We start from the raw sequence: 14,178 nt of genomic DNA, 5'->3' as shown, positions 1-14,178 counted from the left end.
ATCTGTTGATGTCTTCCAGGGTCAGAGGTCATCAGAGTGTCTGAAGGTAGTGACGTCATCTTACCATGTTCCCTCAAGGAGAGTGTTGTAGAACATCTCTTTGACTGGAGGAAAGATGGACAGAAGAAGAAGGAGGAGGTGTTCATGTACCATGCTGGTCTTCATTATAATAACGGTCAACATGGTCAAGATGATCAGTTCAGAGGACGGGTCTCACATTTTCCAGAACAGCTGAAGTTTGGTAACGCCTCCATAAAGATTATTAACACAAAGATCACAGACAGTGGAGACTACACCTGTGATTTTCCACATCTTGTTCCAAGACAAACATTCAACATCAAGCTTGTTGTTGGTGAGTAATTATGTTTAATTCTTAATAACGTAAATTCTCATCTAATAAATTCATATAATTGTCAGTAACAAATTAGAAAGTCTGAAAACCTGTTCAGACGACATCTGAATTTATTCAGGAGAAAGTTTTCTTTCAAACTTTGTGACTAACATAACATAACCAGTAAATTATTCCTGAATAAAGAAACAACCTCCTCCCCAACAGAACTGTGATAATCAGACATATTAACCACATGAACACACTATCATTCTTTACTCTGGTTAAATTAAACTGAGACAACTTGATGAGATGTTTTTATGTCTTAAATGTTCCACTGCATTTACAAAGAAATATAAAAACAAAAGTACATTTCTAATGTTTTAACAGTCATTTCTAACTTTGTCTGGTTCCTCTGTTCTCAGGTTCAGTTCCCAAACCCACCGTCAGGATATTTAATGTGACAGATTCTGGGGTTCAGCTGAAGTGTGAGGTTCAAGGAGCTTTTCCAAAGCCAGAGCTACGGTGGCAGGACAGTGATGGAAACATCCTTGATGCTGAGGAGGCTGAGATCTCAGAGAGAGACGGCCGCTACGACATCACCCTCCAAACTACTGTGACCTCCACCAGAACCAACTGCTTCCAGTGTGTGGTCCAACAGAAGGACTTGAACCATGAGACTGGTTCTAACATCACTGTGCCTGGTGAGATTCCCTCTAGTCTTTAGTAATTATACATGTACAGCTTTAATCAGTTTGTTCAACATTTAGATTCTCAGTGTCATCAAAAGGTTTTGTCTCATGTCTTTCAGAGAAACTGTTTGTGGACAAGTGTAGAAAAGACTGTGGTGAAGAGCGCCTGAGTAGAAAAGACTACAATGAAGGGCTGATAGCAGGAATAATGTTGGGAATTTTACCGACTATAGTTCTAGCTTTGCTTCTGGCTTTTAAGTTCATCAGACTAAGTTGGATCAGAGGTGAGTTAAATGATTTATATGAACGTATCCAGTTTGTTCAGTCACCATCATGTTATAAAGTAGAATGTTTTATTTTTTATTGTCTGTGGAGCTCTGGACATAAGAACATTACAAAGTAAATGTGATAGAAAATCTGTTTTCTTCTTTGCAGGGACTCAGAAGAAGAAAGTTGATGATCCTGAAACTAAGAAGCCACTCAGTTCAAATCATATCTGAGGATAAAAAAAGTCAACATTACAATCTGCAGCCAAGTCATCATCACTTCTCTTCTCAGTGGAAAGAATAATAACCAGAGGATAGTCAATAACAGTCAGTTATCCTTTGGTTAAATCAATAGAACTTCCCTTATTAAACTTTTATTCCAACATCTCAAAATAACAAATTGAACATGGAATATATGAAGATTCAAACGTGAACTTTTCTCCACTGATAAGATTCATCAGTTCAGTCAATCATCGTGATGTCACATCCTGTTCAGCATCAACATTATATTAACTACCTTAAATGACGGAAACCATCTTTGAAAAAATGTGTGTGTACTTTAGTGTTTTAGTTTAACATGGAGGGGGCGGGGCTTATATAACCTATACTGCAGCCAGCTACTAGGGGGAGCTCTACTAGTTTCACTTTAGCTTCACTGAGTTGTCATGGCTTCTACTTTTCTTACAGTCTATGGTCAGATCAGCCAAATGTGTCCTCAGTGTGTCCTGGACGTGTTCACACCTGTACTTTAAACTGATCGGGTGTTTGTATGTTTGTCAGACTGTAGTTCTTCTGGTCTGTTCAGAAAATTAAAGCAGCAGCTGAATGAACAAGACACAACTACAGGGAATAAAGGTTTTTAGTATCATAGTCATCTTCCTCACCTTCATCTTCTATTGTTATTGACGCTATCTAAATAAAACTGAACTGAATCAAGCTGACTTACATCAGATTAAACAGTGCAGACTGAATAATCTGGTTTGGAAAATATGTGTTGTTTTATTTTATTTAAACTAACTACAAATGGCCTTCACCACTACTTGTTCTTGTCATGATTGTATAGTGATGCTGAAGCTGTGCTGTATTTCTTTGTTTTTATTTCTCATCATGTCAGAAAGTCGTGGAGGTTTGTTCTTTGCTGTGCCTTCAATGCTGGAAATATATTATATGAACTTTTATATTTGATTCCTGGTGAAATTCTGATAAGGTTGTAAGAATGAACTGAGTTAATGTTGAGAGTTTATAATAATATATATATTTGTATTAAATGGGGAACAAATGTGCCTTTTCTCTGAAACATATTGATAATAACAATTGTGTTGTTCCACCTGTACAGCTCCAAGTCTTTTTAAATGATCACGTCTGAATAAAGTCCCATAAATCCCACGTATGTAAGAGTTGTTGTTGTTTGTCAGTAAAGTTAAATACGTAGTTTAATTTAAATCAATCAGTCAGTTAATGAAACTAATTCATTGATTTATTGAGTATTACACACTATTTATTATTTCCAGGTTTCCAGCTCAACAACAGAAACGGCCTGTTCTGTTCTTCAGGTTCATATCATTCAATCTGTACGTTCTTCATCGGCTCAACTTCAGCAGTAAAACCAAAGAGCTGGAGGCTGAGACTTCCACAGGAAACCCAGCAGCAAAATACACAATCTAAGACACACTATGTGTCACACATAAACAACATATTACAAACATTTAGAAGAATAGCAGTTTGGTAATAGGGGGCTGCCCCATCAAACAGGAAAAACATATAGACACAGTAAACATAAATTAAGTAATAAACTATAACTATGATCTGTTCACTCATACAGTGTGTCTGAGTAATGGTTTCTCAGCATCCACATTCCACACTGGTTTTATATGTTTTGGGGTTTTTTTTGTGTGTGTGTAAATATATACGTTTCAGCTCTCAGCTTTTTTTAATGTCATTCTTCATCCAATCTAAATGATTCACGACACCTGTCAATCAAAGTCACAGCCTTAGATGAGATGTGCAGGCGCGACCGCAACACAAACTCATGGAAGCGGAAGAGTCTGGCGGATTTTCAGGAAACAATGGGAGCAAAAGAAAACTCTGTAATTTTCTTACAAAAAAATCTTTTCACGAGGCGTTCGCTGGAGGAAAAAATAAAAAGAGGATAAAGGAGCTTGGACCTTTTTTTTTAATGAAAATGGAAATTATGCAAAACATTATTCCTATTAATGTTTCAAATCATATGACAACTGAAGTACTAGTCAAAATAATAGTGATAGAATTGCATATTTATTTTTTTCTCTACATATTTTTGTATTCTTTTCTCTGTAGGTCTGCAGTACAATTTTGGGACACAGCAGGGAGCACTTCTCCTTCACAGACCACCTCATCCTGTCACCTTGTTGAAGGGGGACAGGTTTGAGGAACATCACAGGTCATTTCCTGAAGAAACGCTGGGCAGCACCTTGAAGGCATACCCAGTGCTGAATGGAAGCAAGCTAAAGACAGAACTTGGTCTCATCTACAGCAAGGAAGAGTTCTTGAGTGCTGTGGACCTGTTCTGGCTGTTTATGAAGAACAATCTAGAAGAAGTCTTTTCAGAAACTATCACTCATTTAAAGATAATCATCACCACAGCGGAAGCTGGGAGGTGCTTCCACACCTTGAAAAGAGTAAAAACTTTTCTCAGAAACACCATGACCCAGGAGAGGCTGAATTCACTGGCCATGCTGTCCATGGAAAAGAGACTTGTGTGTGTGATGACTTCAGAGAACCATTGAAAAGTTTTGCTAGTCAGAAGGAAAGGAGAGCAAAATTTATGTTGAAGTAGTGTTTATTGTTTTGTACCCCCCACCGTCCAGTTTTTCTATCACCAGCGGCCACTGTTTAAAGGCAACAAAACACAAAAGATTTCTGTCTTTCTTTCTTTTTGTGACGCCGATGTGTCTCCATTATGAATTCTACATTTTCGCGAGGTACTAGCCAGGTAGGACCCACCTCCCTCAGTGATATGATCATAGAATACAAACAAAAATGCGTTTTGGTGTAACTTTGTGCAGCCGAGTGTCTTGTCAAGTTAGCAAAAAAGAATCCAGATATATTTGTACTGAATTTCAAAATTAAAGTCCTCTGATTGTCACATATGTTTATAGAATGTGTAGAAGTGTAGAAGTCCATGTGTAGAAGTAATTATTTCACTTATTTGGTTCTTGTTCATGTTAGAGAAGAACATCAAGTATATCTCTGGTGTCCTGTATGTCTGGTATCAACAGAAAACAAATTGAGAGTAGAAACACAGACTATTTCTGGTTGCTGTATATATCTCTAGTAGATTTAGGTCTTCCATTTAGTACCAGTCTGAATCTTCATGTGCGGTCTATGATGTGAAGGTAAAATGTCTGTACTGAGGTATTTTAGAGAGCTTTTACTTTTAAACTCAACACCAGCATGACCTGATATGGTCTGAGGGACTTTCTGAGGGAGGCTTGAAAGTTTCTCCTCTACAGTCTGACAAATGGACCTTTAGTGTTAATAACCTTCTTTATTAGTTAATAGTATTTATACATAGTCTAGTTTGTCCTTTGTCTTTGACGGACTGAACAGATAAAGTGAAGTGAAACAGCAGATCGCTTTTATTTTGAAGATCCGTTTTGTCTGAGCTGAGTAACTTCATTCGCTTTACAAGAATCCACAACAAACTTGTTTTTCTGGAACTGCAACAGATCAGTGTCGCATCTTCTTCCCTGTTGTCGCAGTTGTTATTTTTTCATTTCTTTATTTCCATCATGGGTTCTACGTGGTTTCTGACTCTGATCTTTTTTCTGACGGTTCGATCTGAACATGACAGTGATACTGTTCAAGGTAAGACAAAAAGACTATGTGTGGTACATGTCTGAGTGACAGTTTGGTTTCAGGACGTAACTGATGAAGTTTTGTTATATTACATTTAAACTTGGTTCTGTTCCTGTTCACAAAACAGTCGAGACAATCTTCCAACTCGTCCTCAACACTATAGCAACAGTTTTGTGACTGAAGATAATTTTCTGGGAATTAAAAACGGGTTTCAAGACGAGATAATAATCAAAATGAAAGTTAAATAGTCAGTAAGTGTGGTTCATGCCCCAAAGTTCTGTTTATGAACAACATGATCCATTTGATCAATTATCTAGGCTGCATGTAGAAAACATATCTACTAATGATCTTAAACGTGTAAATAGCCGTTAGAACCACTAAGGCTGGGGTCATCTACTACATTTGTCTAAGGGACAGAATTATTCTCAGCAGACTGTGTGAGGACCAGATGCTGTCATAAAATAAAACAAAATAAAATAAAATAAAATAAAATAAAATAAAATAAAATAAAATAAAATAAATATTGTAACTTAAGTAATATGTTATGGTCTCTTTTTCTAAAATGGCTCAAAAGACTCATAACATATAATAGGGATACCAGACCACAGTTGAAGATTCAAACAGTGTGTTTTATTGAACTTATAAAGAGAGCAGGGGAGAAAACCTAAACAAGCCAAACTCAAAGAACTAAAAAGGACTGTAGCCTCCGGCGAAAAAGAACAAAAGAGGAAGTTGGAACAGGGCCCAGCCACATAGGGCTGTGGGGCACCGACCTTATTCCACTAAGTAGCTAGATTAATTAAAAAAAGAAACTAAACCTAAATAAAATGCACAAAAACAGAACCTACAACCCAAACTAAAATAATGAAGCCTACGAAGCCTACGAAGTTCAAAAATGAAATAAACCACCTGCTTAAGGGAATAAAGAAGTTAAAAGAAGGCGTTGTCTGTGACAAAGAGAAAGAGAAAGAAAAACAGAGAGAGAGAGAGAGAGAGAGAGAGAGAGAGACCGCTCCTCTCCTGTCCTTATATAGTCTCTTCCTCCTACCTGAGCACAAATCGGACTCAGGTGGTCAGCAGGTCAAAGGAGGAGTGACCATGAGGAGACAGGAAGCAGAGCCGGATGTAACATCCCTTAAGATCTTAAGATGTTGATTATGTGAATCAAAAGAAAACAGAAAAAATAGTCACATTAACATTCAACATTAACGCTGCGACAACTCATCGATCACGCTGTCTGCAGCGCGAGTACCAGAATGTTAGGTGGTTGTACAACGAGGCCCCAGAGCATTACTTTCTGACTGCTGTTTCTCATTTAATAAACACCAATGGATTGTGGTCCGTGTAAACAGCAGAGCCGACATATAGCTATGGGGCGCAGTTTGTAAAGCTGCGCATCTTAAAATGAACAAATTAAACACGCAGTTTTCCAAATTAAGCTAAAAAAAACATTAAATGTGAATCTTTGAGTGTGAAAGTCATTTCTATATCACATTTACAGTAATATTTATGGATTTTTACATATTTACTATTCTTGTCAAATGAATGTTGAATCTAAACGTTAAATGTTATACTTGACCCAGCAGAGGTGTCGCGAGGCAAAATACCTTTTTCATTCAAAGCCATCAGTGATTCAGACTTGATTATCTGTTTCTTTACATGTTTCGGTACAGATATTTTAAAGTGATCGGCAACATAATTTAACTCTTGTTTCGTAAAAGAATGGAATTCATCAAGGCTGGGATTAGCTTCGATTTTTCCTACTGATTTGTTTTATTTTTCACAGATTTTAATATACAATAGAATTAAAAACGTGATTCAAGACGAGATAATAATCAAAATGAAAGTTAAATAGTAAGTGTGGTTCATGTCCCAGAGTTCTGTTTATGAACAACATGATCCATTTGATCAAATATCTAGGCTACATGTAGAAAACATATCTACTTGACTTGCTGAAGACATCATTCATGTCTGTGCTCATCATGTTCAGATAAACAAACTCTTTTAAAACTACTTTCTCTAAAATGAAGTCATGAGATGAAATGACTCTAATCTGACGTTCAGTGTACTAAGGTTTTCCTCTGTCAGTGTGTGATACAGTGTCCTGTATCTACCAGGAGGTGTCAGTATAAACACATTTAACAACTTGATCCTCAGTCATGACTCAGAGTGTCTACCAGTCAATAGTTTCTCCATTCAGTTCTTACTTTCATGTTTCATACAGTTCAATCGACATTTCTGTTATTGATTAGTAAGACTGGCCTGGCTGCAGTGGCTAAGCTAACTACAGCTAAGGCTATCACTGATATTACTTGTTTTTTGTGAATAGGTTGGAAAACACAGCTCTGTTTGGAGCCTTCATGTTTGCTCTGGAGGTTTCAGGCTGGGTTTTGTAAAGTGTCTTGAGACAATTTGTTTTGTTATTGACACTTTATCAATAAAACTGGATAGAATTAATATGTTGAACAGGAAGTTAAAGGGATCAATAACTGTCTATGAAACGTGGATATTTACCAATTTAATGTCTACCTTTGGTTTGTTGAGGGTTTTTAATGATGCACATTTCTATGGAAACAACAGTTAAATTAAATCCTTGACTCACACTGAGCCCTCAGTCTATGATAGAGGTCAGTCTCTAAATGGTTGGGTCATGTGACTCATCAGGTTCATCAATCAGTCTAAATGTAGTTTAACTATGAAACATGTCTAACGTTGTAAACTGGAGTTTCTGAGGTTATTGACATGTAAATGTTGTCTTTCTGTTTCCTACCAATTTAAAGTTAATGATTAAAATCTGTTGATGTCTTCCAGGGTCAGAGGTCATCAGAGTATCTGAAGGTAGTGACGTCATCTTACCGTGTTCCCTCAAGGAGAGTGTTGTACTACATCTCTTTGACTGGAGGAAAGATGGACAGAAGAAGAAGGTGTTCATGTACGATGCTGGTCTTCATAACAATAACGGTCTACCAGGTCAAGATGATCAGTTCAGAGGACGGGTCTCACATTTTCCAGAACAGCTGAAGTTTGGTAACGCCTCCATAAAGATTATTAACACAAAGATCACAGACAGTGGAGACTACACCTGTGATTTTCCACATCTTGTGCCAAGACAAACATTCAACATCAAGCTTGGCGTTGGTGAGTAATTATGTTTACTTCTTAATAACATAAATTCTTATCTAATAAATTCATATAATTATCAGTAAAATTCAAGCCTAGAAAACAATGAGCTGGAAGAACTGTGACAAATTAGAAAGTCTGAAAACCTGTTGGAGGAAAACTGTAAAAAGAAGAAATAATAGATTTAGAGATTTTTTTTAAGTGTTATTCAAGCTTTCAAATCTTTTTCAAAACATGGGTCAGGAGCTACACAATATTTGTCAGGTGGTCATAATGTTATGGCTGTATGTTGTACAGTGGGTATGATAAGTATTCAGACCCCCTTAAATTTTTCACTCTTTGTTGTATTGCAGCCATTTGCTAAAATCATTTAAGTTATTTTTTCATCATCAGTGTAAACACAGTACCTCATATGGACAGAAAAACAGAAATGTAGACATTTTTGAAAATTTATTAAAGAACAAAAACTGAAATATCACATGGCCATAAGACCCTTTGCTGTGACACCGGTGTATTTAACTCAGGTGGTGTCCATTTCTTCTGATCATCCTTGAGATGGTTCTACACCTTCATTGGAGTCCAGCTGTGTTTAGTTAACCTTAATGTTTAGTCTATATAAGACTTACAGCTCAAAGTGTATGTCAGAGCAAATGTGAATCATGTGGTCGAAGGATCTGCCCGAAGAGCTCAGAGACAGAATTGTGGCAAGGCACAGATCTGGCCATGGTTACAAATGAATTTCTGCTGCACTTCCCAAGAGCACAGTGGCCTCCATCATCCTTAAATGGAAGACTTTTGGGACGAGCAGAACTCTTCCTAGAGCTGGCCGTCTGGCCAAATTGAGCAATTCGGGGAGAAAAGCCTTGGCGAGAGAGGTAAAGAAGAACCCAAAGATATCCAGAGATGCTCATCACCTGCCCAATACTACAACCCCAACAGTGAAGCATGGTGGTGGTATCGTCATGCTGTGGGGGTGTTTTTCAGCTGCAGGGACAGGACGACTGGTTGCAGTTGAAGGAATGATGAATGACGAAGTATAGAGATATCCTGAATGAAAACCTTTTCCAGAGCGCTCAGGATCTCATACTGGGCCGAAGATTCACTTTCCAACAAGACAATGACCCTAAGCACACAGCTAAAATAATGAAAGAATGAGCATCTTTGGAGATGCCTAAAAATGGCTGTCCACCAACGTTCACCACCCAACCTGACAGAACTGGAGATGATCTTAAAGGAGGAATAGCAGAGGATCCCCAAATCTGGGTGTGAAAAACTTGTTGCATCATTCCCAAGAAGACTCATGGCTGTATTAACTCAAAAGGCTAATCAGTACTGAGCAAAGGGTCTGAAAACTTGTGACCATGTGATATTTCAGTTTTTGTTCTTTCATAAATTTGCAAAAATGTCAACAATACTGTGATTTTCTGTCCATATGGGGTACTGTGTGTACACTGTTGAGAAGAAAAATCAACGTAAATGATTTTAGCGAATGGCTGCAATGGCTGAATACTTTCCATACCCAGTGTATATGATATTACTTTGTGTTTCTTTGTGTCAAAAATTCTCATTAAGAGACCACAACCAACAAATAACAAGTTTCTGAAAACCTGTCCAGATCTCCAGGTCTTTATGGTAGGAATGTTGATGTCACTGATCTACATCTGTAGTGTTGACCATCATTCAAACAGAAACAGGATGACGTCTGAATTTATTCTGGAGAAAGTTTTCTATCAAACTTTGCGACTAACATAACATAACCAGTAAATTATTCCTGAATGAAGAAACAACCTCCTGCCCAACAGAACTATGATAATCAGACATATTAACTACATGAACACACTATCATTCTTTACTCTGGTTAAATTAAACTGAGACGACTTGATGAGATGTTTTTATGTCTTAAACGTTTCACTGTTGATAACATTGTCTGGTTCCTCTGTTCTCAGGTTCAGTTCCCAAACCATGCATCACGATATTAGATGTGACAGGTTCTGGGGTTCAGCTGAAGTGTGAGGTTCAAGGAGCTTTTCCAAAGCCAGAGCTACGGTGGCAGGACAGTGATGGAAACATCCTTGATGCTGAGGAGGCTGAGATCTCAGAGAGAGACGGCCGCTACGACATCAGCCTCCAAACTACTGTGACCTCCACCAGAACCAACTGCTTCCAGTGTGTGGTCCAACAGAAGGACTTGAACCATGAGACTGGTTCTAACATCACTGTGTCTGGTGAGATTCCCTCTAGTCTTTAATAATTATACATGTACAGCTTTAATCAGTCTGGTCAACATTTAGATTCTCAGTGTCATCAAAAGGTTTTGTCTCATGTCTTTCAGAGAAACTGTTTGTGAAGCCGTCTGGAAAAGACTGTGATGAAGAGCGCCTGTGTAGAAAAGTGACCGTTGAAGGAGTGCTGGTTGGAATAGTGTTTTGTGCTGTAATTCTGGCTGCAGTTGTAGCTTTGATTGTGTTGTGTGTGGCTGACAATAAGCAAGATTAGAGGTGAGTTAAATGATTTGTATGAACGTGTCCAGTTTGTTCAGTCACCATCATGTTATTTACTTTGTAATGTTCTTATGTCCAGAGTCTTGTTGTTTTCTCTGATGTGAACCATGTTTGCTTCTGGCTGGTATGTTTAAGGACATGTTGGGAAATAGAAATAATAATAGGACCCAGAAAGAGGTTATCTTAGCTTAGCATGAAGACAGGAAGTCAGGTGAAGTTCTTGTGCTAAAGCTAGGCTAATCTCCTCCCTCCTCGTACTTAATGCACAGACTCTAAACTGATGTGGATTCTCCATCTAAACGTCTGGATCACTGCAGACTTTACATCTAATGTGAAATCTTTCTTTTATTTCATTGATGACCTCTCCTGCTCTCAGTGCTCATTGTTAACAGTAAAGTCTTGAGTCCAACAGCTTCTTTAGCTGCTATGATGAGTTTAAGTTGGATGTTTATCTTTATTCTCTTCTAGCTGTTACTGCTGGAAGTTAAAATCACCACCTTATTAAATGTGATCCTTCACTGGTTTATGATGTTTAGTCCACTCAGACTCAAACTGATCCTTGACTGGTCAAACATTTCCATCATTCTCTGTTATTAACAGTTTGAAAACGTTTCAAAGATCAGATTAAGATAAATGGAGAGTTCCACAGACAATAACAAATAAAACATTCTACTATATATGATAGAAAATCTGTTTTCTCCTTTGCAGGGACTCAGAAGAAGAAAGATGGTGATCCTGAAACACTGATCATGATGTTACATCCTGTTCAGCATCAACATTATATTAAGGGACGGGGCTCATATATAAGCTATACTGCAGGCAGCCAATAGGGGGAGCTCTACTAGGTTTGGCTTCACTTTAGAGGAGTTGTCATGGCGTCTACTTTTTTTACAGTCTATGTTCAGATCAGTCAAATGTGTAAACAATAATATATATTTGTATTAAATGGGACAAAAAACTTAAATCTATAAACACAATCTTGTAAATGCTGTATATAGATTTTAGTTTTCCTATTTTATTTGTATTGTTTGTTATATATTATGTTTGGTATGCTGAGTGTCTGTACTTTGAAATCAGGGATTAATAAAGTATCTATTTATCTACTGATCACACATGGAGAAATTCTTTCTCTTAGTATATGCATTGTACATAGTACAGTAGTGGAGCCTATTCCAGCTGTGATTGGTCTAGAGGTGGGGTCCACCCTGGACAGGTCTCCAGTCTATCACAGCTGTCATTGGTCTAGAGGTGGGGTCCACCCTGGACAGGTCTCCAGTCTATCACAGGGCTAACACAGAGAGACACTCACACCTACGGCCAATTTAGAATCACCAATGAACCTAACCAGCATGTCTTTGGACGGTGGGAGGAAGCTGGAGAACCTGGAGAGAACCCACGCAGACACAGGGAGAACATGCAAACTCCACACAGAAAGGAACCAGTCGGCCTGGATTAGAACCCAGAACCTTCTGGCTCTGAGGCATCAGTGCTAACCACCACACCACTGAGCCGTCCCTCCTCAGAGTTATAAAACAAAACTAAATGAACAAAGTCATTGTGGTTGTAGCTGGTGAAGGTGGAGCTCTGTAACTACAGCTGAGTGCAGTATTTGATGAAGCATCTAAAGACGGTGGGAGCATGTGAACTGATGCATTTAACTAAAGTAACTCAGTCTTTGGACATTTAATGAAGACAGGAAGACTCAGACATCCTTCATGTGGAGAACACATATCTGACATGTTTAATACACACACACATATATATATATACACACAACATATTCACAATAACAAACTAACAAAACCATAAAACATCAAGTTACTTTTAAGGACACCTTGTGGACAAAAAGTGTCCATGGTCTGGTTTTGTTTTCTCTTTCTTAGGCAGTATGACTCCAGTTTAAGGTTAGGTGATTCATTCATTAACGGGCACAGTATAAACACAATGAATACGTGTTGATGTCATGTGATTATGACTGATAATCTGACGGCAGAAGCAAATCCATCCAGATTAAAGGTGACATCTCAGTCCAAAGGTCATCACCGGGCCCAATAACAGCCTGGGTCTCGTTCTCTGTCTCTGCGCAGGTGGATTCAGGCTCTAGTTTGATCCTTTTTAAAAGTTCAGATTGAAAAACCAGCCCTGCAATTGTGAAAGATTCAGTTTGAGAACAAACAGCTTGAGGAGAATTTGCTGTTCAGAAAGACAAGGAAGGTCTGAGGTCAATTCTTCAAGCTTATATTTAGAAATACAGTCATACTGCCTGTCTCCAAATCTTCCAGAAGCACCGCTGTGGTCTGAATTTGAATTATACGGTCTGAGCCCAGTAATGTCCAGCATCCAACCAGATTAATGAGGGTTATCAAGGCAAATAAAGGGGAATGAGCGGTGAAGACTGACCACGTTCTGGTGGAGGCAGACAAGGAATGAAAATAAAATACCAGTAAGAAATGAGCATTTTAATGTTTCTTTTTTTTATTATTATTATTTTATTCCATGAAACCTGAAGATGAATCCAACATGTGCAGTCCAGGTTTAGTTTAAAAAGATTCTTGACTCTTGTTTTACGTCAAATAAGGAGCCATGTGATGATGTGTCGTAGTCCACTCACTCCTCTACTCTCTAGAAAGCTGCAAAAGGAAAAAAAAAGAAACTGTCTTTGTCGTTGTCTTTCATCAGTCTCACTTGTCTCTGGTTCCCCAGCGACACCCAGACGTTGCCCAGTAGGTGGAGGGAAGGAAGGAAGGTAGGAAGGAAGGAAGGAAGGAAGGAAGGAGGCTGAGGACTAGCAAGCATCAGAGCCACCAGCCAGGAGAACATCAGGAAGATGGGAGACACCTCCAAAGGTGGTGGAGATCCTGGCAATGGGTAGTGGAGGAAAGTGTGGATTTGGTGCCCATGAGGAGGAGTTCAGTTTTATCACGGTTTAGTTTTAGAAAGTTTGAGGTGAACCACACTGTAAACAATTTTCCTGTAAAATAACAGTAAAGAGCTGGCAGCACAGACGCCAGCAGTATACCGTTATTTTAACGGTATTTAAACGTAAAATACTTTACGGTATTAGTCTGTAAACCATAAAAACAGTATATTCCTGTATTTCTATAATTTACAGTAAAGAGCTGGCAGCAAAGACGCCAGCAATATACTGTAATTTTACAGTAGTAGTCTGTAAACCAGACATACAGTATATTTCTGTATTCATACTGTTATTATACAGTCTATTACAGTAAAAAATAAATGCTGCATATTTCTGTGATTATTTGGAAATTAAAATAATATTTTGTTTAGGTTGTTACTTTGTAGACAGTGCCTGTCTACAGTAAACAAACAATTTCAACCTGACCCTAAGCCTGGATTCAAGTGTCTCTCCACTGAAAAAATAAAAAACTTGGATCAACTTAAAAAAATTGAGGTAATCGATCACACGAAATATC

At 38.1% G+C, this 14,178-nt stretch overlaps 1 protein-coding gene across 1 annotated transcript; it reads left to right on the top strand.

Annotated features, from left to right (window-relative positions):
- Window positions 1-5,004: 5,004 nt before the first annotated feature.
- Window positions 5,005-11,851, top strand: LOC311486500 (butyrophilin-like protein 2). Its single transcript, XM_084542370.1, has 5 exons — window positions 5,005-5,132; window positions 7,935-8,261; window positions 10,190-10,468; window positions 10,576-10,741; window positions 11,453-11,851. The coding sequence occupies exons 1-4, from the start codon at window positions 5,057-5,059 to the stop codon at window positions 10,737-10,739; spliced, it is 846 nt and encodes a 281-aa protein (XP_084398496.1). The 5' UTR covers window positions 5,005-5,056; the 3' UTR covers window positions 10,740-10,741; window positions 11,453-11,851.
- Window positions 11,852-14,178: the final 2,327 nt, after the last annotated feature.

The sequence above is a fragment of the Chelon labrosus genome (genome assembly GCF_963514085.1).
Source record: "Chelon labrosus genome assembly, chromosome: 4".
In the NCBI taxonomy this organism is placed as follows: Eukaryota; Metazoa; Chordata; class Actinopteri; order Mugiliformes; family Mugilidae; genus Chelon; species Chelon labrosus.
The sequence above is the reverse complement of the archived record's forward strand: the minus strand, read 5'-3'. Positions and strand labels throughout refer to the sequence as shown.

Bases quoted from the DNA above. Each gene is read 5' to 3' on its own strand.
- LOC311486500 (XM_084542370.1), top strand. From the start codon at position 5,057: ATGGGTTCTACGTGGTTTCTGACTCTGATCTTTTTTCTGACGGTTCGA. The intron at 5,133-7,934 runs GTAAGACAAAAA...GATGTCTTCCAG, and splicing joins TGACAGTGATACTGTTCAAG to GGTCAGAGGTCATCAGAGTA. The intron at 8,262-10,189 runs GTGAGTAATTAT...CTCTGTTCTCAG, and splicing joins CAACATCAAGCTTGGCGTTG to GTTCAGTTCCCAAACCATGC.